Below are 23,473 nucleotides of genomic sequence, written 5' to 3'. Positions count from 1 at the left end.
CGAGGAAATGGAAATAGAAACACATAAAGTGCACATCTCAATCTGGACACGGAAGACCCTTTTCAACGGCCAAGCTCGTTGGAGGGTTGACGAGCGAGTTCGACCGGAAAACCGTCGAGGAGGTGGTGGGCAAGAGAGAAGAATTTCCTACCTGTTCGCGCCGCGTCGTTGAAATACTCTGCGCCCAGCTCCACGATAGCCGATAAGGAAAATTCTGGATTGGTGATCACGTGACATGGAACATGCCCCGAATGCTCCGTACCAAGCCGGGATATTGGCGCAGAAATCCAGTCATTCGGAAACGGGAGAAGAACGTCTCAGAAATCTGACCAATCGGTCAGTAGTGTGTCCCCAAATTTTGTGGACTGGATAAGTGGAAGAACGAGCACATCGTACGGAAAGTATTCCTTACACTGGAGGCTCGATATTGGATTTCAAGAGTCGCGACAAAGCTTCTGGTGTAAGAGTAAATAGGCTATCTGCACAGACATGCAACGTTTTTTCCTCCTCTGGGAGATGTACAGAAACCGATTTCTTCGTAGCCGCTCAGCTCAGGCGCACCAGCAACTTGGTGTATGGATTATGGATTACAATGGACCCCGTTGTGCGGCTTGAAGCGTGATGGTGAAGGTGGCACGGACCCAGGACGTCAACTGCGCCTACAGACTCGTCTCAAAAACTGCTTCCGAGCCCCCAAGTGACCAATTCCCCCGCCAAGCCTCCCCGATTGTCCGACGCAGCGCTCAAGGGTTTCTCATTTCGAACGCCCCCTGGCATGTCAAGTCATTGATTTGAGGAAGGGGAATTTCGAGATCGCTTTTCAAAGCGATTGACTCTTGCGTTTTTTTGTTTTTTTTTCCTCTGTTGTACTCGCCGAGAGCATTGCTTTCATGGTTGGCACCCAGCCAAAGTGGGTTTGAAGTTTCTGATGTTCCTTTGCTGGAGGACGGGAGCCACCCCAATTTTCAAGCGGGCGACCCTTCTGCACCCGCGACCCAGTCGCTCGTTCTCCCGTCTTGGGTCCTAACTCAATCTTGCCAATCCCAACCCCCCGTCTGCCAAACTCCACAATCCACCTCCCACCGCGACACGTCGTTGCCGCAGCCGTCGATCTCGCCCAAACGTCCGCCCAACGCATCTGGCGGACTACATGGCTGCATAACAATATCGCGCAATCACTCTCTTTCCCTCATCGCAGCCGCGTTATTTGCATCCATCTCCATTTCTTTCCTCATCGTCCCGCTGGGAGTATCGCATGATCGCGGCCGGGTCATCCTCAGCACCACCCGCGACGCCGACCAACACATCCGCGCCACAGTCGCAATCGCTCATTCGGTTTACCTCTCGTGGCTATTCAACGCATCCTGACGACGACGCGACCATTGCGCTCGCCCACGCGCACCCCGTCTCATTCCGACAATCCGCACACCATCAGCAGCACATCGGCCCGCGTCTGGTTTCGCATGCAATAGATAGAGCAGAGGATCCCGGATTGGCTTCCACTCGGTGGATAAACGGCAGCTTTGGAGATGATGGCTAGTATGGGACCAGGCTTTTCGCCGCATCCCGCCGGGATGCAGCAACACCCCGGCGCGCCTCCGGGCCACCCCATGGCTCCGAGCATGGCGCACAACCCAAGCCAGCCTGGCACGACTGCGGGCGCGATGCCACACCAGCTGGTTGGACATATGGCCGTATCGGGCCCGGGTCCCCAGATGAATGCCGCCACTCTGATGGGGGGCATGCCACCGGGGAACCCGAATGCCCATGCCGCGATGCAACACCTGAATCCGGCACAGGTTCAACAAATGTTCCATCATCCCCAGATGAATCAAATGTGTATGTCTCGCCGCACTTCACCCGCGACGCTACGGAGCGATGCGCTAATTGTGAGACTCTAGACGCGGCAAACAGCCCGGCAGCACAGCAGATGCAGCAACAGCAGAGGCTACAAGCGTTGCAACAGCAGCAACAAGCGAGAGCGGCGCTGATAGCTCAGCATGCCGTCTATCAGAACCTGGGATCTGCCCAGATGGGCGTGCCTATGAGTCAAATGAGCCCCGCCCAGGCTGCTCATATGGCGGCAATGAGCAGGAGGATGCCGGTAGCTCCCCCCTTCCACCTTCAACAGGCACAGCTAGCTCAACATCAACAGGGTCAACCTATGAACGTAAGACAGCCTCAGCCGCATTCCACCTCCTGATTTGTGGCAAAAATGCGTAGGTTCGGCTGGCGAGCGTTGTGCTAACGAAAGTGTACAGACCAACATGCTCGCTCAACAGATCGCCCTTCAGCAGCAACAGAGGCAGCAGATGCAGATGGGACAGCAAGGTGGGAACCCGAACCAACACCAGATGAACCCGCAACACATAAACCTCCAGCAGGCCCAGATTGCTGCTATTCAGGCACAGCAAGCGCAACATGCCCAGCAAGCGCAACAAGCTCAGCAGCAGCAGCAGCAGCAACAACAACAACAGCAACACCAGCAACAACAACAACAGCAGCAGCAGCAGCAACAGCAACACCAGCAGCAGCAGCAGCAACAACAACAACAACAGCAACAGGCCCAACAACAGGCGGCGCAGCAGGCAGCACAAGCCCAGCAGGCCCAGCAACAACAAGGGCAAGCACAGCCTCAGCAGCAGCAGCAGCAACCGCAGCAACCTCAGCAGCAGCAGCAGCAACCGCAGCAACCTCAGCAGCAGCAGCCTCCACCGGGCCAGCCACAGCAGCAACAATCTCAGCCCGGACAACCCGGCCCGGGAGCAAGCACACCGGCCCCGACTCCAGGCCCTCCGGGACAGACACCGCAGCCAAACCCTCAGCAGCAACCTCAGGTTCCACCACAGACACCCCAAACTAGTCAACCACAACACCAGGCGCAGCTGGTCGCCCAGATGCAAGCCCAAGTGCAACAGCAACAACAACATGCCGCCAACATGGCGAACCTTGCGCAGCAGCAGAGGAACCTAAGGGGCATGTACTTGCTAAAGCTGATGCAGTTCAGCGAGCATCTCAACGGCTTTCCGGTATGTCAGGGCCCTCCATCAACCGGACTAATCACCCCACTAACCTTGTGCTAGGGATCGAAGGGCAGGGATGACTTGGAGTACTGGCATAACTTTGTCAGGATGTTTTTCTCCCCGAAGGGCGTCTTCAAGCATTCGATCCTCATCAGGGACGGTGATGACCAAACCCAGCAGAAGCATTACGAGATTGCGTATCCCGCCATCCCCCGGTACTTCCACACCCATTTCGACAGCGGAGTCAAGTCGATGCAGTTAATCATGGACAAGGGGACAATAGACAGAATCATGCCCAATGACTGTCACATGATATGGAACGACAAGACCAGCCTGGTTTACTGGTTTGAGGATGGCGCTCACGTAAGTTTCTCGATTTCGATCGTTGGGAATTGTTCGTTAACATGTTTGGGACAGCTCGTCGCAACTGGCACTCTCCGAGTCCATTTCGACAGCGAGCAGAAGTTCGATATCTTCGAGTTTGAGACGACCGGCCACGAGGAGTATGTCTCAAGGCGACTAGTAATCCAAGCTGCCAGGCCGTCGCACAATTGGGTCAAGGAATGGCGCAATCTCAATGCACAAGATCCAAAGCAGTCTCCTGAGATGAGCAAGAAGGGCAAACCGAAGCCGGCTAAGGCCCCGCCTGGGCCGCCTCCCGATATTGAGCTTCCCCATTCCGTCGTGAAGAGCAACATGGGAATCACGGAGGCCGTCTATCAGTTTCTTGAGGTAACCCCCTCCCCCTCCCCCCCCCCCCCCCGGGGGGCCCCTTTGGCTCCTATCTCGTTGATATGGCACTGACCCGTCACAGATGGTTGAAATAATGGGCCAGATGGGACCCCTTTTTGGCTACTACCATGCTCACCCTGGATTGGCGCCCTATGCTGCGCTTGATCAATACCTCAACCAGATCAACGCCTCGGCGCAGGCACAATCCATGAACGGCCAGCCCATGTCCCAAGGTGGACCAAGGACTCCCGGATTCGGCCAATTTCAAGGAGTTGGCGCCAGCCCTGCCATGGCCAATGCCATGTTGCCCGGCTCTCCCCATGTTTCGGGTAGCCCGGCCCCAGCGCAAATGTCTGCGCCGATGATGCAGTTGCAGGCGAGCCAGCAAGGCACCAGCTCCAGTGGACCAAGCGCAAACACCTCTCCGGCGCAGAACAGCAATAAGCGAAGGAGACCGTCGACCGTGAAGGCTGAGGAAGACACGCCCGCGTCGGCCCCAACGCCTGGGCAGGTTGGGACGCCGCAGCTCAATGGGGTTCAGATCAAGGGAGGAAAACCGCCTACTCCCCGAATGCCGAAGCGGCACAAGACTGGGAACAATCCAGTATAGCAAGGGTGCTCGCCCTATCATCTTGGCGGCCGATGACATGTTTCTCGAGGGACCAGTGGCGCAATGCTTCTGAGTCGACCTTGGCTGCGGCGATAGCCAGGCAAAGCAGAAGCGACCCACTGCGTCCGGGTGTTCAAATGACGGCGGACGAGGGAACGACTTTACCCTTGGTTGCTTTTCCGGGACTATCCTGGCCTCCCGAGGCCAAGGATCTTGGAACCCTGCTTCCTCTTCGCGTCCGGCCTAACTATTCCTATGGTGTTATCTCGGCGTCAGGATCTGGAACTCTAATACCGCTGCTGTTCGGCTTGGACATTGTTTGTGTTAGGAATCGGATTTTTGTTTTGGGTGAATGGTGGGGGTCAAAACCAAATCCGTTTTCGATTGGTGTCATGCATTTGAAGGTCGTTTTGCTCGAACAATGTTTACTTACTCCTTCTTTTGCCGTGCGTCTCGTCCATCCTGTTGCCTGCCTTTTTTTTTCCTTTGGGACTACTCTGTGGCTGTGCGAAGAGAGCATATCTGGACCCCGAAATGTGCATATACCCATACCCCTCGACACTCGCCTTATCATGCCATACCCCGTCACCGCACACTTCAGATAATCAATTCCATTTCACCCGTCTGTCACCGTGTCTGTGAGGCAGCTCGGCTTCATTTTTGCAGCCTTGGACGCGAACTTCCCCGAAGTGATTGAAGTTCTGTTACTATTTCTTATTTTGCGAACAACGGTGTTCGCTCATCCCTTCTTGGCCTGCTCTCCCAGCTGCCTACGGTGTCATCGTGAGCCGTTTTTTTGATCGGTTCTTTTTGTATTTCAGCAACGCACCTTGCTTATTGTGGGGCCCTAGCTTTAACTTTTTCCCGTGGCTTCTGGGAAATGAAGGGAGGATGCTCGACGAGCTCCTTTGCTTTCTCCGCACAGTTGTTGTGTTTAATGGAAGAATGAAGGGATGGACAAAAGGTGGAGAAGAAGGGTGGTGGGAAGGCTTCAAGGTAACATTCAATATGAGCTCATGATGAATGGACGGAAAGGGGGGGGGATGAGCCAGATGTCAGGTGGATCTGTTCGAGAGAGAGAAAAAGCAAATGGAAGTGGGAGGGGGGCCCGAGAAGGGGGGAAGAAAGGGATGTTGCGTTGTTGTTGTTGTTGTTGTTGCTATGCACATCACACATCAGTTGTCATCCTGTACGCTTACATCATTGCGACAGAGGGCTCGTTTCACGTCCGAGTTTAGGCATCAACACGATATGCTTTATATCTGGATGGCGTTCAGGCCGCTCGGGGACGGAGAAGCTCGACCACTAAAGCTATTGTGAATTTTTTTTTTTTTTTGATACTCTGCTTCTTCTTGGCCAGTTAGATGCATGACTCCTCTCTTCGTCATTTTGTTGCTAACAAGAACAGGAACGAAGCGTCATGTCCACACAACTTACATCTTGCATCGCAGCGGATCTTGATGGCGTTGCATAGCCGAGGGTTGAAAACTCCTTGGTTCTGAAAGCACCTCGGTCACGTAGTTCTGTCCAACCAATGTCACCGGCAATGTGGGAGAAATCTGCAAGGAGGCAAGGCATGTCGGGCACAAGAGTGATCACCAAGCTCCGGAAAATCAACGACGAACACTTTGCTCTGAAGGGGCACGCTCGGGGGGTAAAGGGGGCTAAGCGCACACATCATCAAACGCAATACAAGTTCCTAATTGCATAGCGACGTGTGTATTGCTGAGGTAGGTGATTATGACAATTGCGTAGCCCGGCTTCCGGCTTTGCCCGGTAGGTGGCCGCATATCTCCACACGATGCCCGGCCGGTCCTGATCCGGTTTATGACCCACTCCAAAGCCGCCGTCGCGGGCTGAGATTTAACGGCGGGCAATCAGGACGTTCGTAGGACGGGAGCGGGAAACCGTCGTTCTTGGCGTGATAATATAGAGGCTGGCACCGACCCTGTTCGTGGTCTCTGGCAGAGAACCATTCTCGTCGTGTTCGATCGCCGGCTAACCTGCTGCCGCCGTGGCATGCGCCTTTCCCTTCCCTGACGTCATCGGAGGCTCAAGAAGCTACTGCAAGACGATCCCAGCAAAGAAAAACGCTGTGCATCATAACCCAGTCCGTCCTCTCCCAAGCGAACCCTAGTCTCTTGAGTCGTCCCAAATCAATAACCGAAAACGCCGCGAACGAATCTAGGAAATGTAAGGACGAGGTCGAAGAATCCCACCTGCTCAGGCGGTCTCGAAGTTGCCAAAAGTGTTCTCGCCCGAGTAGGTGATGTAAAGGAACCTGAGTGCAGATTTGTCAGATTGGGTGTCATGTGCCGTAGGCAGCAGTCAGGCCGGCAGGCAGGCGGGCGGGCGTGGCCGGCTGATTCGGTAGGCAACTCACCCGTCCTCGTCCTTGTGCTCCTCGTAGATGCTGCTCATCAGCGCGGCCGTCGGTGGCAGCACCTCGTCGACGAAGATGAAGATGGCCTTCTCCGGGGAGAGCTTGATCCGCTTGCGGATGACGTAGACGAACTGGCCGACGGTGAGGTCTGCTGGTACCAGGTACTTCTTCTTGTCAATGGTCGCGATGTCGCTCTTCTCGACCTTTTCGCAGATGACCTAGATGGCGACCGTGTCAGCGACGCTCCGGATGCTGTTTGTGTGGCCGGACGGTGAGCGCGACGGGGCTCCGGCGGGGTTGCCCCAAGACTTGCCGCTCTCGGGCAGTCGCTTCACCGCCTGGTAGCGAAAGGTGACGTACAGGAATGCGGTCAGAGTACTTCTGGCGGATGCGCTCGGCCTCAGCCTTGCGCTTCTCGAAGGGGTGCTCGTCTTTGAACTTGCTGCGCATTTTGGCGGTTGTGAGGGTAATGGATCGATGGATTAAGCGATGCCAGCGGAAGATCGGGTATCAGCGATAACTTGAGTAACAAGCGTATAGAATGTCAGCGACGCCGTTCTTCAGCGAGACAAAAGACAGACGAGCGCAGCTCTGATGGATGCGGGATGGCTTTCCGACGTACTTTTTTTGTGGGAAAAGTAGAAGAGGGGTGGATTGTTGGAGGAAGAAGGTTGACGTCGGGCAAGGTTGCGTAGGCTGGCGCCTTGATAAACGCTCGGGGTCAGGCTGTACAGCACGCTGGCAGAGGCGGGGCTGACCCGATGACTAAAAATGGGGAGGAAGCGCACACCCAACTGTTTTAGGATTAGCGCCGAGGCAGCCTTGGTGAATCAGACGGTATGTTCACATGGTCTTGCAGGGCAGGTGCTCGCTACTTTGCTCTGCTCAGCTGCCTCTCATCTGCGTCCCTTTTGTCATATACAACAGAATTTTGGTAATTATCAGCTTTGGCAAGATGACTGCGACTGACGTCCTCCGTCATTCCAGAACACTCAGGTACCAACACCAACAGTACCTGTGCTGCACATACGTAGGTACGTACGTACTCTACGATCCGGTGCCCGTTATATTGTTGGGCTTTGTGCACTGTGCGTCTTCTTGAGCTCAGCAACGACGGGAGTGCGCGAACTAAACAAAAAGCGCTGTTGAAACAGCCACTGTGAGCACCGCAATTTGAAATAGACTTGTCTCGGGCTCGATGATCCTCCGCGAACCGGTAAAGCTTCTGGGACGTATAACTACTATATTTCCCGTTTGTCTCATTTGTCTGCTCACTCTGATGGAGACAATAACCTGATGGAGGTGTCGAGCGGCGCCCCGCCTGGCTACTGCAAGGGGCAGTTCGCGGGGTCGGGGGGCATCGGTGGCGTGGGGGCCTTGCTCGAGTGGTCACGTCCAGGCCGAATCCGGCCCCTACACTAGACACGTTCGGCGCCGGCAGAAGCTTCCGATCCGCGCCCGCGCCCGCGCCCAGTTGTCACACACATCCATGGTCTTCCGGAGTTCTGGATTCCACGACCACCCGATTCTGACAGGGAGAGCAGCCAAGCCGGGCAAGCCTTTCCAGTGAGTGGAACTTTCGGGTCGTAGACGCATCTCCTCGGGCTCCGTCGGCGCGCGCCGGCTTTTTTCAATTGCTGCATCTGGAAAGTGGCCTCATGTCTGCGCTGAGAATCGCCTGATCGTTCCACCACTCCCGAGCTTGTCACGCTTCGTTGCCGCCCTACGCAAGCACACACCATAAAACCACTCGCGATGACCTCCCGACGGCCAGCGCTCCGTCTCTGGGCGCAGTGCAAAGCACGCAGTCAATTGAGCAGTACGCGGGCCGTCAACGTCAGTCCGATTTCCCGCAGGGCCTTGTCGAGCTCGTCAGGCGCCGGAGCTTCCGATCAAACATCCACCTCGCTGGGGAGGTACTTGGGCTGGGCCGTTGTTGGACTGTTCGCCACGGCGTCTCTCACGTACAAGATGGTATGCTTCTTGGCGCATGGTCGAGTGGTGACGCCAATGCGTGGCCCTTCACGCGATTCGGTTCGCTGACCTACTACGTCTTGCGCGCAGACCATCAACGAGCCGCTGAAGATGGACACCGCGACCCTCGCCGAGCGCGACCAACGATTGAAGACGGAGCAGGGCGTCTCGGATGTCTCGCCCATGCGCCTCCGCATGGAGAAGTTCGTGAAGGAGCAGCAGAGAGCGATCGTGCGGGCGCTGGAAGAGGTGGACGGGACGTCGTTCCGGGTAGACGAGTGGCAGCGCAAGGAGGGCGGCGGCGGCATCACTTGTGTGCTTCAGGATGGCAAAGTCTTTGAGAAGGCCGGCGTCGGAGTCAGTGTCGTATACGGCACGCTGCCTAAGCCGGCCATCCTGAAGATGCGGGCGAACCACAAGAACATTGCGGACGAAAACAACATCCCCGACAGCCTCGAGTTCTTCGCTGCCGGGCTCAGCATGATCGTACACCCCAAGAATCCCATGGCGCCGACGGTTCACCTTAATTACCGATACTTTGAAACGGCCAACCCGGACGGCTCGCCGGGCGCCTGGTGGTTTGGCGGCGGTTGCGACCTGACGCCGTGCTACCTCTTTGACGAGGACGCCGTGCAGTTCCACAGGTCGCTGAAGGAGGTATGCGACAAGCACAACAAGGACTACTATCCGCGGTTCAAGAAGTGGTGCGACGAGTACTTCTACAACAAGCACCGCGGCGAGGCGCGGGGCGTCGGCGGCATCTTCTTTGACGACCTCGACGAGACGGTCTCGGACAAGGAGAACCTGTTCGCCTTCGTCCGCGACGCGCTCGAGTCCTTCGTGCCGACATACATCCCCATCGTGAACAGGCGCAAGGACATGGCGTTCACGGAGCAGGAGAAGGAGTGGCAGCAGATCCGCCGGGGCCGATATGTCGAGTTCAACCTGGTGCATGACCGGGGGACCGCCTTTGGCCTGAATACGCCCGGCGCGAGGGTGGAGAGCATCCTGATGAGCTTGCCCCTGACCGCGAGCTGGAAGTACATGCACGAGCCGGAGCCGAAGAGCAGGGAGGCGCGGCTGGTTGAGGTGTTGCAGAACCCCAAGGAGTGGGTATAAAAACCGAGCTTGTGTCATCTCCGACGAGAACGCAATGTATTGTAAGCTGTAACTCATGTCCATGTCCACGAATCTACATCGTAATAGGTACGGAGTATTTCAGGTTGGTACATTAATTGCCACGGTGCGCCAGGGCATCGCTGCCTAATAAGGACGACTTCGTTTTCATCAATTGATCCTAATTCACACACACAAATCCTCATCATCTCAAAACCACACAGCCGAGAACTACAATTCCAAGAAGAGCATCATATCGCTTGAAATTTTCAATGACACCTCCGCCAGATCCCAGCAACCTCGCGAGCAACCCCCCCACAATAACAACCGACAAAGCGAATAGCACCAAGCGGCTCCCCACGCCCCGAACCCTCCTCACCACCCTCCTCAACGCCATCTCGGCCATCCCCCTCGCACCACCACCGCCACCACCACCACCACCACCACCACCATCATCATCATCATTATCATCATCATCACTGCCACCGGGCGCCGCCACCGCCGTCAACGCCGCTACGGGGGAGACGGGCCGCCGCGGTCGCCGCGACGAGAACCCGCTCCGCCGCGTCCCGCCCTCCCACCGCCACCTCATCACCACCCTGCACGCCCTGTTCCCGGGCCTCGTCCTGCCGGCGCTGGACCTGCTCGAGAGGGGGCTCGTCGCGGGGGTGGTGCGCCCGCACGACGCGCGGCGCGAGGGCCACGGCAGCGGCGGCAGCAGCAGCAGCGGTGGCGGCGGCGATGGTGGTGGCGCGACGGGAGGAATCGAGGGCTTGCCACGCCGGGCTAGGGTGCAGGGCGAGGGCGAGGGCGAGGGCGAGGACGGCGGGAGCGAGGGCACAGGAAGGTGTTCTGGGCCGAGGAGCGGGAAGCGGTACGCGTTCTTCATCGTGCAGTCGGCGGCTGCGGCGGAGGCTCGCGAGAGGGGACGGAGGCGGAAGCGCGGAGGCGAGGACGGCGGCGGCGAGGACAGCAGGGGCGGGCTGTGTGCTTCCGCCCTGAACAGCGGGAACGCGTCTATCGTGCGGCTTGACGCGTGGCACTGCAATTGCGCTGCGTTCGCGTTCGCTTCCGTTCAGGGGGACGGCGCTGGCTCTCGGGGCTGTCGAGGCGTGAGAGGGGATACGGGGATGTGTCACGATAACGAACATGGGGCTGCTTTGGCCGCCGACGAGGATCATGTGGAAAGAGGAGCGGAGGGACCATGGTCGTTTGGTGGGTTGAGCCTGGATGGCACGGGGGCTGGGGCTGGCGAAGGGATTCCGGTCTGTAAACACTTACTGGCCTGCCTGCTGGCTGACAGATGGCATACCGCGCTGGGGAGTTATGTGATCGAGAAGACGATGCAGAGGGAGGAGATGGCAGGGATCCTGGCAGAGATATGAGAGCGCGCGGGGGAGGTCTGCATCAACATGCAAAGGCCGAACAATTGCGGCAAGACTTTCTGGGTGAGAGCTGCATCGCAGTCCACAGACAGACCAGTTTTCGGCTGTTCACGAGGCCCCTAGAAGAGGCACTTTTCTATTCTTCATCACATCACACACCAGTCCGAACCCAGTGGCATTAAGATGGACCAACGTGCCCAAGCCATATGGGGCACTTGCAAGAAATTCGTACAGTCATTCACGCCCCTAGGTTCCCCTCCCCCCCAGCTCCTGGCCTGTCTAGGCTATTTCTTCTTCTGCTTAGACCCCTCTTTCTCCTTGTCACCGCCGCCTTCCTTGGCCTCGCCATTCCCCGCCGGGCTGCCTTCCTTGGCTCCGTTCTCGGACTCCTTCTTGGCCGCCTCCTTCTCCTCCTGTTGCTGCCGGTTCTGGATCTTGTTCTCGATCAGATCATGGAAGGCCGTAATCGCCCGGATGAGACTGCTCAGATAGATAGCCATGAGCTGGTCGTTGGTCTTGACGCTCATGGCATAGTTAAGTTCGGTGTCGCCCTTGGCACCGTTCGCCGAGGCGCCCGGCTTCGGAGTGGAGAGGTTCGGTAGCAGATTGAACACGTCTTGGAGATTTCCGAGGATCGCATGGTTAACCGGGAGCTGCCCGTCCAGGACTTTCTGTAGGTACGCTTGAATGTCGCGCAGGCGGAGGTGAAGGCCCTGCAAGGACTGGAGCTGGTTGGTGACGCGGGTGGAGAGCGTGCCCACAGCTACATCTCGGATATCGCGAAGCAGGTGTTCGACGCCAATCTCCTCTGCCTCCTCGGCCTCGATGATTGTCGGCGTGTGCACAAAGGTCTTGGATGTCGTGGTTCCGTCCTGTTCAAACGCCCCGTTTAGCGAGAGGTCAAGGTGAGAGAGGAGCCACCGGGGCACGTACATCCTTAATCTCCTCCACAGCAAAGTACGCATCCGTCGGAACGCCAGACTCCTTCGGTTGCACGTCAATGATAACGAGCAGTGGGTTGGGCGTGTATCGCTTGAAGAGCTCGTTGATCTCGAGATCCGAGGCCCGCAGCTTCGGCCCCGAATGATACCACCCTATTAACTTCTCGCGCGCATTGACCTTCTTGAACATGTCGTTCATCGACTCGACGTAGTTGTGGTCCAAGAACCAGACCGAAGGGTCTTTGTCATCCTCCTCGAATGGGACTGTGCAGTCGATAGAGTCAGTGGGCGAGCAGAGAGGTCGTGGCTAGGGCGGGGACTGTTCTCACCTGCGAAGCTGTTCGACACGCGCACATTCTTGCCATCATTCTGCCCAAGTAGCACACCAACGACCCGCTTCGTCTTGCTCTTGTAGGCTTCTGTGCGGTTGTAATGGTCGACGACGGAGAGTAGCACCAGCGGGGCAACCGAGACGTTGCGCGTCACCAGCGACAGCGTCTCTGCGGTTGTGGCTGGCATGGCGAAGGCTTTGTGGGAAAAAGAAAAGAGTCGACTTGGCGCTCTAAAATGTGCCGCCCGTGGTTCGCGGGTCGGAAGTTGGGGGATCGGGTAAAGTAATTTCTTTTCGTCGGTTCTGGTTGCAGCTTGTTGTCGTCACGCAGCTCGCTGCCTCGCCGGATCCAGGTCAGTGCCCAATGAGGTATGGTCCGATGTTCCAGTTGTCAAGGTGTTGGTGGGCAGTGGTGGGCTGGTGGGCAAGGCTGCCGGAGAGCGCTTGGGCCAACCTGACCATGGAAGCTCGCCAACGCTGCTGCTTGGTACTCAAAGCAGCAGGTCACCAAGGACCAGGAGTGGGGCGTTTTGAGCTGCCCGTTTAGGCACAGCGACCTGCTGCAGGCCAGTCACGGCACCGCTCCAGAGCCGAAGAGAACACCCTTGTTAAAACGAGGGGCTGCTCCTGTCACAAGTTTGCCCAGCAAAGATCTCTTGCCACCCTATAACTATCGTCAGCGAGCTCTGCTCTTTTCAGCGTGCCTATCTATTTCACAGCGCGTCTGTGACTCCAGGCTCCTAAACTCAACCGCGTTGTAAGATATAACCGAGCACGCAACCTTTACGGCTTCTCAGCTATTTTGTCGGCCAATACTATCAGGATCGCCAGAAGAATCGGTGAAGCCTCCATCATGAGACTCTTCACGTTCCTCGTCGCAACCCTGACCCTTCTCTCTGGCGCCTTCGCCGCCGACATTCAGAAGTCGGTTCTTGTCACCTATCCGCCTGAGACGCCCGACTCGGTCGTGGAACAAGCCAAGAAGGCCGTTGTCGAGGCCGGTGGGGTCATTACGCATGAATACACTCTCATCAAGTAGGTTCCCAACAACAACAACAACAACCCACCATGAACCATCAGGTGTTTTGCCGTCGGGGCGCCATATGCTGACAAGAGCAGGGGCTTTGCGGCAAAGGTTGGCGAGAAAGTGATCGATTCAGTTTCGGCTCTAGGCAAGCAGTACCAGGTGCTTGTTGAGGAGGATCAGGAGGTCCACCACATGAACGGTGGCAGCGTCGGGCTTTAAAGAGAGTGAGGAAGACACTTAAACACAACGGCCAAACACAAAACGACATGACGACCACGAACTACGAGATGCCTTGTTGGCGATGAATTATTGGAGGCAGAAGCTCCTAGTTTCTGCCACCTGGCAAGAGTGGGATTAGCAGCAGGGTGATTTCCATGGCGTCACGGATGGTTCAGCAGCCGGGAAATTGTCAAGTGTACTGTAGGATTCAATGGAGCTTATCTTCGGTACAAAGTATTTTCGATCCTGTTCAGTTCCTATCAACCCTTTGATAGTTGTTGGAAAGTGGTTTCCAACTGGAGCCGGCCGCTACATTGTGGGAGAACCAACACCGCGATTGTTCAATGAGTAGCTCGTCGAACATCTTTCAAGCCCGAATGCGACACAAAAGATGGCGAACAGAAGAACCAGAGTATAGAGTACACCATGTACTTAATGTGAAGCAGCCGCATAACATTCGGCCATTTCCCTATGCTACGGAAGTCCGTGGACGCGGCTCAGGTTAATGCAGAATGGCGTTCCGCGTGCTAGCCCCCTGTTATCTCCCCCGCAGCCATTCGACAGGGCTATAGCTTCCTGCAGGGGTTGTCCTGGGCGTGGTGGGGACCACCCGAAAACGGACTATGAACAATGCCCTTCTTCAGAACAAACACGACGCGGCGCGCGATGATGAAACACGGGAATCCAGGCTGAGGCAAGAGTTATCGCACAGCTAGTTTATCACCGTGGTGCTACTTGTTCACTTTCTTTAGAGATGCGCCATGGGCCTTGTGATATAAGAACAGGCCCGCAGCAGCTCCCGACGTCGCCTGGAGGGTCCTTTCCTTCTTCGCGTCTCCTTTCCCCGAACCCGGGGAGTTGAAGCAAACGAGCGCTTTTTATTGTAGGCGACAGCATTCTCGAACCACCATAGCCATGGCTCAATACAGCCCCCTCACCCAGGCGGCCCTCTTGAAGTGGGCCAACACATTCGACACGCGGCACAAGGCAGAGACGTTGCAGGACCTTCGCGATGGCATCATCCTCGGCGAGATCCTCGAGCAAATGCTCGCTCCCGAATTTCACTCCTCCAGCCTCATCCTGAATCCGCAGTCCGAGCACGACAATCGCCAGAATCTTGAGACCGTCTACCGTGGTCTGGCACGCTTTCTTCGCGCCGACAACCCCCTTCTCGCCCCGTCGCCATCGGAATTCCGCGCCATTGCCGAGAACCCAACCGACAATGCTCTGTGCGAGTTCCTCTCGGCCTTCCTCACGGCCGCCTGCATGGGCTCGCTCTCCCGAACATACGTCCCCAAAATCCTCACTCTCGACAGCCAGACCCAGAGCGAGATTGCCAAGATCATCAACCAAAAGACCGAACTGCGAACGGACAGGGAGGGGAAGGAGGAGGAGGAAGAAACACGAGAGGATGAGGCCGTCGACACCAACATTGACATTCACGCTTTTAGGGATCCGGAGCTCATGGACGAAGAGCTGGAGCAGATGAAGGGCAAGGTCGATAGTCTCAAGAAGCAGAATGCCGATTTGCAGTCCCGCCTGGACAAGCTTATCGGAAGCCGAGAGGCCGTACTGAAGGATCTGAAGCTCGCCCAAGATGAGCTCACGGCTCTCAAAAGAGCTAGGGGCTCCGACGCCACCTCCGCCATCAAGGATCTGCGGAACGAGATTCGTGAGAAGATGGCCGAGATCGATCGGCTGGAAGATCTGCTGGAGAAAGAGATCAAACGCTCCACGAGACTCGAGAAGGAGAACGAGGCTCTGCGGGTCAAGGCTGAGATGGTCAAAGACCTGGAAGACAAGGTCACGGTCCTCGAGCACGAGACGAGACAGCAGCAGCAACTGATCAAAGGTCTGGAGAATTACAAGAAGAAAGCCCAAGACCTTACCGCCATCCAGCAACGAAACCGTGTTCTGGACGAGCAAATACAACAGCTGGAGCAGGACCTTCGGGACTTTGAGGAGGTCAAGGCGCAGAACAGGAGGCTGCAGAAGGAGATCGAGGAGAAAGTCAGGGTCTTGAGCAACAACGAACAGGAGATCATCTACACGCTCCAGTCCAAGAACGTCCTGCAGGATGCCAACGAAGAGCTGAAGAGGAGGGTCGAGTACCTCGAGTCGAAACGGCAACTCGACGAGAGCACCATCAGAGAGCTCCAGGAGCAACTTCAACTCGGCGACATCCCCCAGCCAGGCTCCGAGAGCCCGGGCATGTCGGCCACGAATCTCAGCCTCGAGCAGGAGCTTGAGACCAGCTCAGATCCCGCCGTCGCCCTCCGCCTCGAGGTCCAACGGCTCAAGGCCGAAAACAGCCTGTTGCGCAACAACATGGCCGTGGCCTCGGAGAACGAGAGGCTCCGCAACGAGCTCAGCATCGCAAACCAGAAGGTAGACCACTACCGCCTGCAGTGCACAGATGCCATGGAGAAGCACGCCGTGGCCCAGGAACAGATCAACGCGCTGGTCGATAATGCCTGCGGCGAAGGGTTAGTATTTGTCGTCAACGCCCTCTTGGGCGTAAACCCCAGCCTGCACTTGCTAATGCCAAACTACTTCAGGGATTCCGCCTTTATCAATATGCGTAGGAACCTGCTCGACACCACGCGCGACCTCGAAAAGGCCCGCAAGCGTATGCAAGAGCTCGAGCGCGAGGCTGCCGACCGCGAGCGGGAGCTGCTCCGCCTCAAGACAGACCGTATGTTGCAAGGATTCTGCGAGCATACTTCTTACCACTTTCAACGTGATCTGGATGCTGACAAAGGCTTTGCCATGCTCACAGTCGACGCCATCGGCCAAGATCAGACGGCCGCCCTCGCCGCGCTCAAGTCGTCGGACGAACTTATCTCCGAGTCGCTGCGGACCGAGCTCGAGGCCACGCGCAAGCAGCTCGCTCAGCGGGCGTTTGAGCTCGAGCAGATGAAGGACCAGCTCATGGGAGCGTTGGTGTCCAAGGATAAGGTCCAGAAGAGGTTGGACGACGCGCTTGCTTCGTCCGCCGCCGACCAGTCTCACGGTGCCCAGGCCGAGTCTTCCCAGGCCAAGGGCAAGAAGGAAGACGCGGAGAAGATCGAGAAGCTCAGGGCTGCGCTGAAGCAGAAGATCGAGGTGAGTAACGGCGCGGTCCCGACCTTAGATTCACCGTATATGGCCTCCTTCTTGGGGACGAGCTTCCCTGATAAGGCGGTGTGGCGGCCAACCCCGGCATCCTGCGTGCCTCGGTGTTGCGAGGAAATCAAGCCCGAGAAAGAGAGGACACGGTGCAGAAGGGAAGGCTGGCTCGGGAGGCTGTTGCGTGCCAAAGCATCCTGATCGCCCCAGCAGCTCCCGTACCCCCTCTTCTTTCCACCCTTGTACTTCAGGGTGTTGTGTCGGGCATGATCCTTTGTCGTTCCAGTCGTTATCGGTTTCGGCCTTCTGCGTATGATCAAGATGTTAATGGACTATCCCGACAGCAATTGGAGAAATCGGAGCAGGAAAAGTACGACCTCCAACGGCGGCTCAAGCTCGCAGAGAGCGGTGGCGCGTTCGCCGCGCACAAGGTACGATTCAATTGCCCCCTCGTGCTAACAACGTACGTGACCACCGCCGGCGGACTAACCTTCTTCTCGCCGCAGGCTGCTACGGACCAGATTATCAAGAACCTGCAGCGCGAGAACGCCATGATCACCACCGCGTGGTACGACCTCACCAGCCGTCTGCAGAGCAACCACGTCGTACTGCAGAGGAGGCACGACGCACCTCGGAGCTGGTTGAACAAGCAGAGGCAGATGGTCAACGGTAGGCAGCGCATCACTGACCCCCCCCCCTTCTCATCCTCCTCACCTCTTCTCTTCTTCCTTTATCACGCCCTTGATGCGGAGCAATGACTTTGAACCGGCCATGCTGATTCGTTATGTGTTCGAGTGTTTAGCTACGCCGAGGAGATAGTGGTATCCGGAGTGTTAGCAGCTTCTTCATTTGCGGCGCGGTTCCCTCTTTGTGCTCAACATCTCCTTCTCGTGGGCGGGCGCGCGCGCCGGCAGGCTGTTCTGGTCTTTGCTGAGCATAGCGTGGGCGTGGGTCTTTTTGCGGGAGAGGTGAGACTGGCGGCTCGTCAGAGTCGTCGTAGTCGTCGTCGCCGTACTGAGGCGTAGTCGTTGTTCATTGCTGGACAATGACGACGACGACGACGACTGACTGCGCTATATATATTGCGTAGTGTTGGGAAAGGGTTTTGCGTTTTGTTGATTCTCTGCCCGGTCCAGTTCTTTAGAGTCACACCGAGCTTGGTTTGCATACTTCTCTCTAGAGTATACTGCAGGAGTAGGAGAGGAGGAAGGGGTAGATGGTTCTGGCTTTGCTGTTGATGGCGGCAACTTTACGACATGAGCTCGCTGGTTCGCTTCGAACCCGCGTATTTGGTTGCTGGCCTACACATCCTTCTTAGATATACCCCTTGAATAGATAGATCATAATCAGCCTCCTTGTTCCGAGCTGTTTCTGCCTCAAAGTGACTGTGTGCCCGAATCAAGGGCAAGGGGCCGATCAATTGCGAATTTGGTGACTGGCTGGAGAGAGCTACGAGAGAAGTCGGCAATGGGGGCCTTTCGTTTTCTGGTTGCCACGATATCATCCTTCGGTTTGTATGTAGAAGCAGTGGATAGAAGCGAATCTCGAATGCCTCATGAAATCGTCAATCCCGTCCTGTCAGGTATCCCAATCAGTAAAATTCTCAACATGCTTCTAGCGTTCGCCTGGCAGTTTCCTTGCTCACTGTGAGCCCTTCGTGTATACCCCTCGGACATCGGGTTGTCTTTGAACGGACAGGGACGGACTTCAGGTATGAAATGTTCGTTCCGCTCAATGATCACTTCACCACAACGCCAAGCGCTCGCTTGCACATATATGGAGAATGGTTGGGAAGAGGGCATGTTGCTGAAAGCGGCATTTTGCGATGGTGAAAATTGGCCATTTTGACAGGGAGCCAGAATGCACTCTTCAAAGCAGGTGTAGTAATAGGTTAAGCATTTCTACAATGTGTTAGAGTACAAGACTTCATTAACACGAAGCCCGCCATGCCGGCAGATCCCGTCTTGAGATTCGCCACGGCCGACACCGGGTATATATGCCGATATTCCGCAACTCCTTTCGACGGCACGTGCAAGAAGTCCGTCCATCGGATGTGGTTGGGTGACGGAGACGACATCCGGAATTCGTCCCCCTCCATTCCGGCCTAAAAACCGGTCGCCGAGATTCTCCGCTCGTCCGAAATACCTCCCGTCAACCGCGACCAAACTAAAGCAGCATGTCGAGGTCCCGCCGCCTCTGATCCCTGCCGTCCCGTTTCGTCTCGGTTCCGCCCCCGTCCCCAGCCCAGTCCGTACCCGCGCCGCCCATCTACGAGCTAGACGCGAGCTTGTTCAGAATGCCACTGCCGGCAGACTTGGCCTTCGCCTTGTCGCCGTCGAAGATGGCCAGCAGGCTGTTCCACACCTGGTTGGGCGGCTGGGCGGCGTCAACGGCCTGCCAGATACCCGTCTTCTTGTAGTAATCGACGACCGGAGCGGTCTGCTTGTGGTAGGTGGCCAGGCGCTTCTTGAGGGCTTCGGCGTTGTCGTCGCTGCGCTGGATCAGCGGCTCGCCGGTAATGTCATCGGTCATGGGCACCTTGGGCGGGTTGAAGGTGGTGTGGTAGCTGCGCCCGCTGGCAGGGTGGACAAGGCGGCCGGTGATGCGGGAGACCAGCAGCTCGTCGTCAATCTTGAGCTCGATGGCGTGCTGCAGCTCCTTGTTGCGCTCGCGCAACATCTTGTCGAGGCCTTCGGCTTGCGGGACGGTGCGCGGGAAGCCGTCGAGAATGAATCTGAGGGAGGGCGGGAAAGGAAAACAACAGCTGTCAGCGCACATCGCATGTCTGTCACCAACATGCAGCAAAACCAACATACCCGCCCTTGCACTCCTTGTTGTTGTCTAGCTCCTCCTTGATCATGCCAATGACGATGTCGTCGCTGACAAGGCCGCCGGCGTCCATGATCTTCTTGGCTTCCCGGCCGAGAGGCGTCTTCTTAGCAACTTGGGACCGCAGCATGTCGCCCGTCGCCTGGTGGTTTGTTACGAGAAGCGATTAGCGGTAACAAGTCTCTCGCAGCGGTACGGAAAACACCCAATTGGCTTACCAAGTGGCAGCAGTTGAACTTCTCCTTGATCTTGGGCGCCTGCGTCCCCTTTCCTGAGCCGTGTGAGTGCAATTATTCGCGCGCTTTGGGCGGCCGTCGTCGCGGCCAACGTTGGCTCACATACCGGCACCGGGAGGGCCGATGAGGATCATGCGAATCTCCTCCGCCGTCTTCGTTTGGCTAGCGCCAAACTGCTTGTTCTCCAGGGCCTGCACCCGGCTCTCGATGTTGGCAATAATGCCTTGAAGGCGTTTGACTTCGTCGTCGAGGTATCCCATCTTGTCCGGTATCGGCTGGTGTTGATCAAGGAGGAAAACGAAACCGGGCAAAAAAAGACGGATTTGCGAGAGACGGAGGAGGAGCTAGGAGAAAAGGATGGAGCGCAATTGACCACGCGAAGGTTGAGAAGCGGAGGGTGTGCACTCCAGATCAAGAGGCTGGCTCCCGAAATTTTGATGGGATTCACCGGTTAGTTACGAGTATACCCAGACCTTGGCCGTTAACGCGGACGGCTTTTTTAGCCCGAATCGCAGGGGGACTGGTCCAGCGCAAGGGAGTGAGTGGGTTGCGACATTCGCCGAACGAACCAGGATGTGCACCTGCCCAGAGTTCACCTGCTGTAACTAAGTGCTACCTTCGGTACGATTGCTTCACTCCCCATCCTCACTCGCAGAACCAAAGTTCGTTCCTTCCATTGCAACTCATCGGGACTTTTGCTTTTTCTTTCTTCATTTTCATTTCTTTTTACTTATTTTACTTAGAATGGAACATTGAACTTTACGCGACGCTGGCTCATTATCTTCCCTGCATTCTTTCCGACCCGTTGCTCTTCCTGCTTCCCTCTCATTCAGCCACGGCTCTGTCTGTCTGACGTTGCAGCTCCCATCCGGTCCGCCGAGGTCCCTTGGGGCGAGCTTGGGTGCGCATCATAGCACCCTGCGAGCCGAGCGGCAAACCGGGTGAAAGGCTGTGAGCGGGGCGTTGGGGAAGCCCCACAGCATGTGGCAGACAGGCTCAGCTCAGCTTCAGCATTTCTGCAAGAGCGTGCTTCGTACACTAGCTCCTGCCCGTACCACAGTACTACAAGCTTCGCATGCTACAGAGTAACTTGGGACAGACAGAGTTGTGTACCTCCGTATTGAGTCTAAACCCGTACAGTTGGCTCGTCCGAGACGGCTGCGGTGTTTGTATTGACAAAATTTGTTTCGGGCCGTGATTTGTCACTCGATACACCTAACCTGGAGTGACACGTGCACATTATTATTCCAAATGGAATCCGCACCTACCGGGTCACTGGAAGCTATCCCTCAAACAAGTTTCTGCTCACCGACGAGGTTCAGTTGGCACACAAGCCCAGATCCCCGCGCAGAACCAAGTCAGTTTTGTGCAAGCCGCAAAGTATTGACACCACGAAACGCATCATCAGGCGAAAGACGGCGACAAACCCAAACACTTAACTCCGTGCGTCTCCCAACGCCGTAGCAATGCAAAGTTCCAGTGAACCCGAGAACAACTCGGGGATAATCAGAGGGCACCGCTCTGGTCCCCATGCCGCACATAGCCCCCAATGAATCAATCCCTCCCTGGTGATGTCTCTGTCAAGTCTTGGCGCTCTGCTGGATGCTTTCGTCTTCGTCCCCCCAAAGCTCCTTGCTTTCCTGTTCAACAGCGCGCATAGCGATGGCGACATCCTCCAACTTGGCAACCACATCCAGCACCCCCTGACTTACTCTCTGAAAATATCGATCATTTGCCTCCCTCCGCTTCCTCGCCAATAGGATATCCGCCTCAGTCTCTTCCTCCATCTCTCCCCCTTGCCCTCCTCCCCCAGCACCGGCCATCCCAAGCCCGCTGCTACCAGGTCTCGCAGCACTCCCCGTCCCGACCGTACTTCTTCCCCCCGCGCCGCCCCCGCCCGCATCCGTGACCACGCTCCGCCTCCCCTCCGACACACCGGCGCCGACCTCACCCGCCTTGCCGCCAGCGACCGAACCGCAGCCGGCCCCCGCGCCGGCGGTGGTCTCGATCGCCTCGTCCGCCTCGCTTCTGGCCCACGCCTGCGCCAGCGCGATCTGCGCGGCCCGCAGCTCGTCCAGCTTGCGCTCGTGGTCCGGGCCGAAGACGCGCGCGCTGCCCGTCGCCGCCGCCGCCGCCGCGGAGGCAGTGGTGGTGGTGGTGGTGCCGCCCGCAGAGAGCTCCACCGCCTCGAGGGTGGCCTGCATCTCCGCCCACAGCGCGTCGGTGCGGTCCGTCGTCGTCCGGGTCGACTCCCTGCTGTGGAAGGAGGGCACCGAGGGCACCGGGACGGGAACGGAGAGGTTGAAGTTCAGGCCGCCCGGCGCCGCCCCCGTGCTCGGGCGGGAGGAGCCGGCTTGTGGGGTCGTCGTGGGGGCGTTGTTGGCCGTACCCTCTCCTCCCGCTCCTCCCTTTCTCCCTCCTGCGCTTTTCGACGTGAATGGCGATGCAGAGGAGGATGGGGGCCGGGCACCTGGCCCTGAAGCGCCGAGTGGGGAGACAGGGGAGCCCGAGGGGTGCTGAAGAGGGTCGCGAGGCTTGGACTTTGCTTTTAAAATGTGCGACATTTCTGCTACATCTTTGACTGTGCGCAGGAGACTACAAATCGTTGTTCAAGGGAAACCACGGGTTGAGGTTTTGTTGCTCGTGCCGTTCTGCAACGGCTAGCTGCCTTTGCGCGGTAGGTGTTGTAACCGTTTGAACGAAGTATTAACAGGCGTAAGGTATGCAGTATGGAGTACTGCGTAATCCATATCGGTGATAACTTATTACGTACTGAGTTATAGACCCAAATACTGCGATACCCCGTAGTTATTTCAATATGCAATCGAAGGGGCGCGCCGGCCAGTAAAGCGAACAAGGCGCACTGGCCAGTCAATCCTCGCTTACTAGTACACTGTGTGGGGGCTGGTGGCCTGAGGCGGGACAGGCTTACCCAATCCGGAGGCTAGGGTTTTCCGCCCTAGTGTACCGTGAAACTCGCCGTCCGCCAAAAAATCGGTATCCGCGAACTTTCCAGATCACGAACCATACCCAGAGCCCGCGATCATCAACAAGTCGGTACGTCACATCCCCAGCATCCCCATTGCGACCCATATCGGCTTCCTCTGTTCGCTTGCGGTCTCTAACTTTGCGGTTTTGCAGCAAACATGTCCGGTGGAAAGCCTCGTGGTCTCAACGCGGCCCGCAAGCTGCGCAACAACCGCCGTGAGCAGCGGTGGGCTGATTTGTCCTACAAGAAGCGTGCGCTCGGCACCGCTTATAAGTCCAGGTTCGCAGCGATCGACGGATGAGCCGGAGAAAGCAATTCAGCAGGGACTGACATGGAGGTAGCCCGTTCGGTGGTTCGTCCCACGCCAAGGGTATTGTTCTTGAGAAGGTTGGCGTTGAAGCCAAGCAGCCGAACTCTGTACGTCAATCTCCCCGACGACGATTCTGCACGATTCCGAGTCCGGAGATTCAGCAGGCTAACCAACCGGTGGTGGTATATATAGGCCATTCGCAAGTGTGTCAGGGTTCAGCTCATCAAGAACGGCAAGAAGGTCACCGCTTTCGGTACGAC

The 23,473-nt window shown here is 57.0% G+C and overlaps 10 protein-coding genes across 10 annotated transcripts; 6 read left to right on the top strand and 4 right to left on the bottom strand.

Moving 5' to 3' along the window:
* The first annotated feature begins 1,334 nt into the window (after positions 1-1,334).
* MYCTH_2311839 (uncharacterized protein) lies at positions 1,335-4,541 on the top strand. The gene is made up of 6 exons (XM_003666759.1): positions 1,335-1,839; positions 1,902-2,170; positions 2,262-3,029; positions 3,084-3,386; positions 3,441-3,755; positions 3,838-4,541. The coding sequence occupies exons 1-6, from the start codon at positions 1,530-1,532 to the stop codon at positions 4,363-4,365; spliced, it is 2,493 nt and encodes an 830-aa protein (XP_003666807.1). The 5' UTR covers positions 1,335-1,529; the 3' UTR covers positions 4,366-4,541.
* A 1,724-nt stretch (positions 4,542-6,265) lies between these two features.
* MYCTH_2311835 (uncharacterized protein) lies at positions 6,266-7,466 on the bottom strand. Its single transcript, XM_003666758.1, has 4 exons — positions 7,371-7,466; positions 7,109-7,268; positions 6,749-6,966; positions 6,266-6,646 (listed from the first exon to the last, which is right to left on the bottom strand). The coding sequence occupies exons 2-4, from the start codon at positions 7,196-7,198 to the stop codon at positions 6,589-6,591; spliced, it is 366 nt and encodes a 121-aa protein (XP_003666806.1). The 5' UTR covers positions 7,199-7,268; positions 7,371-7,466; the 3' UTR covers positions 6,266-6,588.
* A 981-nt stretch (positions 7,467-8,447) lies between these two features.
* Positions 8,448-9,942, top strand: MYCTH_112612 (Coproporphyrinogen III oxidase-like protein). The gene is made up of 2 exons (XM_003666757.1): positions 8,448-8,722; positions 8,813-9,942. Exons 1-2 carry the CDS (start codon positions 8,504-8,506, stop codon positions 9,839-9,841), a joined length of 1,248 nt encoding a protein of 415 aa, XP_003666805.1. The 5' UTR covers positions 8,448-8,503; the 3' UTR covers positions 9,842-9,942.
* Positions 9,943-10,110: 168 nt separating this feature from the next.
* MYCTH_2130730 (uncharacterized protein) lies at positions 10,111-11,223 on the top strand (the record flags this gene model as incomplete). The annotated part of the gene is made up of 1 exon (XM_003666756.1): positions 10,111-11,223. The coding sequence occupies one exon, from the start codon at positions 10,111-10,113 to the stop codon at positions 11,221-11,223; it is 1,113 nt and encodes a 370-aa protein (XP_003666804.1).
* A 59-nt stretch (positions 11,224-11,282) lies between these two features.
* Positions 11,283-12,827, bottom strand: MYCTH_2084627 (uncharacterized protein). Its single transcript, XM_003666755.1, has 3 exons — positions 12,494-12,827; positions 12,157-12,428; positions 11,283-12,095 (listed from the first exon to the last, which is right to left on the bottom strand). Exons 1-3 carry the CDS (start codon positions 12,681-12,683, stop codon positions 11,508-11,510), a joined length of 1,050 nt encoding a protein of 349 aa, XP_003666803.1. The 5' UTR covers positions 12,684-12,827; the 3' UTR covers positions 11,283-11,507.
* A 262-nt stretch (positions 12,828-13,089) lies between these two features.
* On the top strand, positions 13,090-13,809 carry MYCTH_2311826 (uncharacterized protein). The gene is made up of 2 exons (XM_003666754.1): positions 13,090-13,530; positions 13,615-13,809. Exons 1-2 carry the CDS (start codon positions 13,349-13,351, stop codon positions 13,739-13,741), a joined length of 309 nt encoding a protein of 102 aa, XP_003666802.1. The 5' UTR covers positions 13,090-13,348; the 3' UTR covers positions 13,742-13,809.
* Positions 13,810-16,235: 2,426 nt separating this feature from the next.
* MYCTH_2311824 (uncharacterized protein) lies at positions 16,236-17,108 on the top strand. The gene is made up of 2 exons (XM_003666753.1): positions 16,236-16,436; positions 16,521-17,108. The coding sequence occupies exons 1-2, from the start codon at positions 16,319-16,321 to the stop codon at positions 17,048-17,050; spliced, it is 648 nt and encodes a 215-aa protein (XP_003666801.1). The 5' UTR covers positions 16,236-16,318; the 3' UTR covers positions 17,051-17,108.
* Positions 17,109-17,815, top strand: MYCTH_2311822 (uncharacterized protein). The gene is made up of 2 exons (XM_003666752.1): positions 17,109-17,280; positions 17,356-17,815. The coding sequence occupies exons 1-2, from the start codon at positions 17,116-17,118 to the stop codon at positions 17,605-17,607; spliced, it is 417 nt and encodes a 138-aa protein (XP_003666800.1). The 5' UTR covers positions 17,109-17,115; the 3' UTR covers positions 17,608-17,815.
* Positions 17,816-18,729: 914 nt separating this feature from the next.
* On the bottom strand, positions 18,730-20,331 carry MYCTH_2316525 (uncharacterized protein). The gene is made up of 4 exons (XM_003666751.1): positions 20,021-20,331; positions 19,897-19,949; positions 19,666-19,820; positions 18,730-19,583 (listed from the first exon to the last, which is right to left on the bottom strand). The coding sequence occupies exons 1-4, from the start codon at positions 20,172-20,174 to the stop codon at positions 19,118-19,120; spliced, it is 828 nt and encodes a 275-aa protein (XP_003666799.1). The 5' UTR covers positions 20,175-20,331; the 3' UTR covers positions 18,730-19,117.
* Positions 20,332-21,436: 1,105 nt separating this feature from the next.
* Positions 21,437-22,705, bottom strand: MYCTH_2311813 (uncharacterized protein). The gene has a single exon (XM_003666750.1). It carries the CDS (start codon positions 22,476-22,478, stop codon positions 21,495-21,497), a length of 984 nt encoding a protein of 327 aa, XP_003666798.1. The 5' UTR covers positions 22,479-22,705; the 3' UTR covers positions 21,437-21,494.
* Positions 22,706-23,473: the final 768 nt, after the last annotated feature.

The sequence above is a fragment of the Thermothelomyces thermophilus genome, chromosome 7 (genome assembly GCF_000226095.1).
Source record: "Thermothelomyces thermophilus ATCC 42464 chromosome 7, complete sequence".
NCBI lineage: Eukaryota > Fungi > Ascomycota > Sordariomycetes > Sordariales > Chaetomiaceae > Thermothelomyces > Thermothelomyces thermophilus.
The sequence above is the reverse complement of the archived record's forward strand: the minus strand, read 5'-3'. Positions and strand labels throughout refer to the sequence as shown.

Excerpts from the sequence above, each read along its gene's own strand:
- MYCTH_2311822 (XM_003666752.1), top strand. The coding sequence starts at position 17,116 with ATGATCCTTTGTCGTTCCAGTCGTTATCGGTTTCGGCCTTCTGCGTAT. Across the intron at positions 17,281-17,355 it reads GCGCGTTCGCCGCGCACAAG|GCTGCTACGGACCAGATTAT; the intron begins GTACGATTCAAT and ends TTCTCGCCGCAG.
- MYCTH_2311826 (XM_003666754.1), top strand. The coding sequence starts at position 13,349 with ATGAGACTCTTCACGTTCCTCGTCGCAACCCTGACCCTTCTCTCTGGC. Across the intron at positions 13,531-13,614 it reads CATGAATACACTCTCATCAA|GGGCTTTGCGGCAAAGGTTG; the intron begins GTAGGTTCCCAA and ends TGACAAGAGCAG.
- MYCTH_2316525 (XM_003666751.1), bottom strand. The coding sequence starts at position 20,174 with ATGGGATACCTCGACGACGAAGTCAAACGCCTTCAAGGCATTATTGCC. Across the intron at positions 19,950-20,020 it reads CATCGGCCCTCCCGGTGCCG|GAAAGGGGACGCAGGCGCCC; the intron begins GTATGTGAGCCA and ends CACACGGCTCAG. Across the intron at positions 19,821-19,896 it reads AGTTCAACTGCTGCCACTTG|GCGACGGGCGACATGCTGCG; the intron begins GTAAGCCAATTG and ends ACAAACCACCAG.
- MYCTH_112612 (XM_003666757.1), top strand. The coding sequence starts at position 8,504 with ATGACCTCCCGACGGCCAGCGCTCCGTCTCTGGGCGCAGTGCAAAGCA. Across the intron at positions 8,723-8,812 it reads CGTCTCTCACGTACAAGATG|ACCATCAACGAGCCGCTGAA; the intron begins GTATGCTTCTTG and ends TCTTGCGCGCAG.
- MYCTH_2311813 (XM_003666750.1), bottom strand. The coding sequence starts at position 22,478 with ATGTCGCACATTTTAAAAGCAAAGTCCAAGCCTCGCGACCCTCTTCAG.
- MYCTH_2311835 (XM_003666758.1), bottom strand. The coding sequence starts at position 7,198 with ATGCGCAGCAAGTTCAAAGACGAGCACCCCTTCGAGAAGCGCAAGGCT. Across the intron at positions 6,967-7,108 it reads AGTACTCTGACCGCATTCCT|GTCATCTGCGAAAAGGTCGA; the intron begins GTACGTCACCTT and ends GTCGCCATCTAG. Across the intron at positions 6,647-6,748 it reads GAGCACAAGGACGAGGACGG|GTTCCTTTACATCACCTACT; the intron begins GTGAGTTGCCTA and ends ATCTGCACTCAG.
- MYCTH_2311824 (XM_003666753.1), top strand. The coding sequence starts at position 16,319 with ATGCGTAGGAACCTGCTCGACACCACGCGCGACCTCGAAAAGGCCCGC. Across the intron at positions 16,437-16,520 it reads GCTCCGCCTCAAGACAGACC|TCGACGCCATCGGCCAAGAT; the intron begins GTATGTTGCAAG and ends CCATGCTCACAG.
- MYCTH_2084627 (XM_003666755.1), bottom strand. The coding sequence starts at position 12,683 with ATGCCAGCCACAACCGCAGAGACGCTGTCGCTGGTGACGCGCAACGTC. Across the intron at positions 12,429-12,493 it reads CGTGTCGAACAGCTTCGCAG|TCCCATTCGAGGAGGATGAC; the intron begins GTGAGAACAGTC and ends TCGACTGCACAG. Across the intron at positions 12,096-12,156 it reads CTGTGGAGGAGATTAAGGAT|GACGGAACCACGACATCCAA; the intron begins GTACGTGCCCCG and ends GCGTTTGAACAG.
- MYCTH_2311839 (XM_003666759.1), top strand. The coding sequence starts at position 1,530 with ATGATGGCTAGTATGGGACCAGGCTTTTCGCCGCATCCCGCCGGGATG. Across the intron at positions 3,030-3,083 it reads AGCATCTCAACGGCTTTCCG|GGATCGAAGGGCAGGGATGA; the intron begins GTATGTCAGGGC and ends ACCTTGTGCTAG. Across the intron at positions 3,387-3,440 it reads GGTTTGAGGATGGCGCTCAC|CTCGTCGCAACTGGCACTCT; the intron begins GTAAGTTTCTCG and ends TGTTTGGGACAG.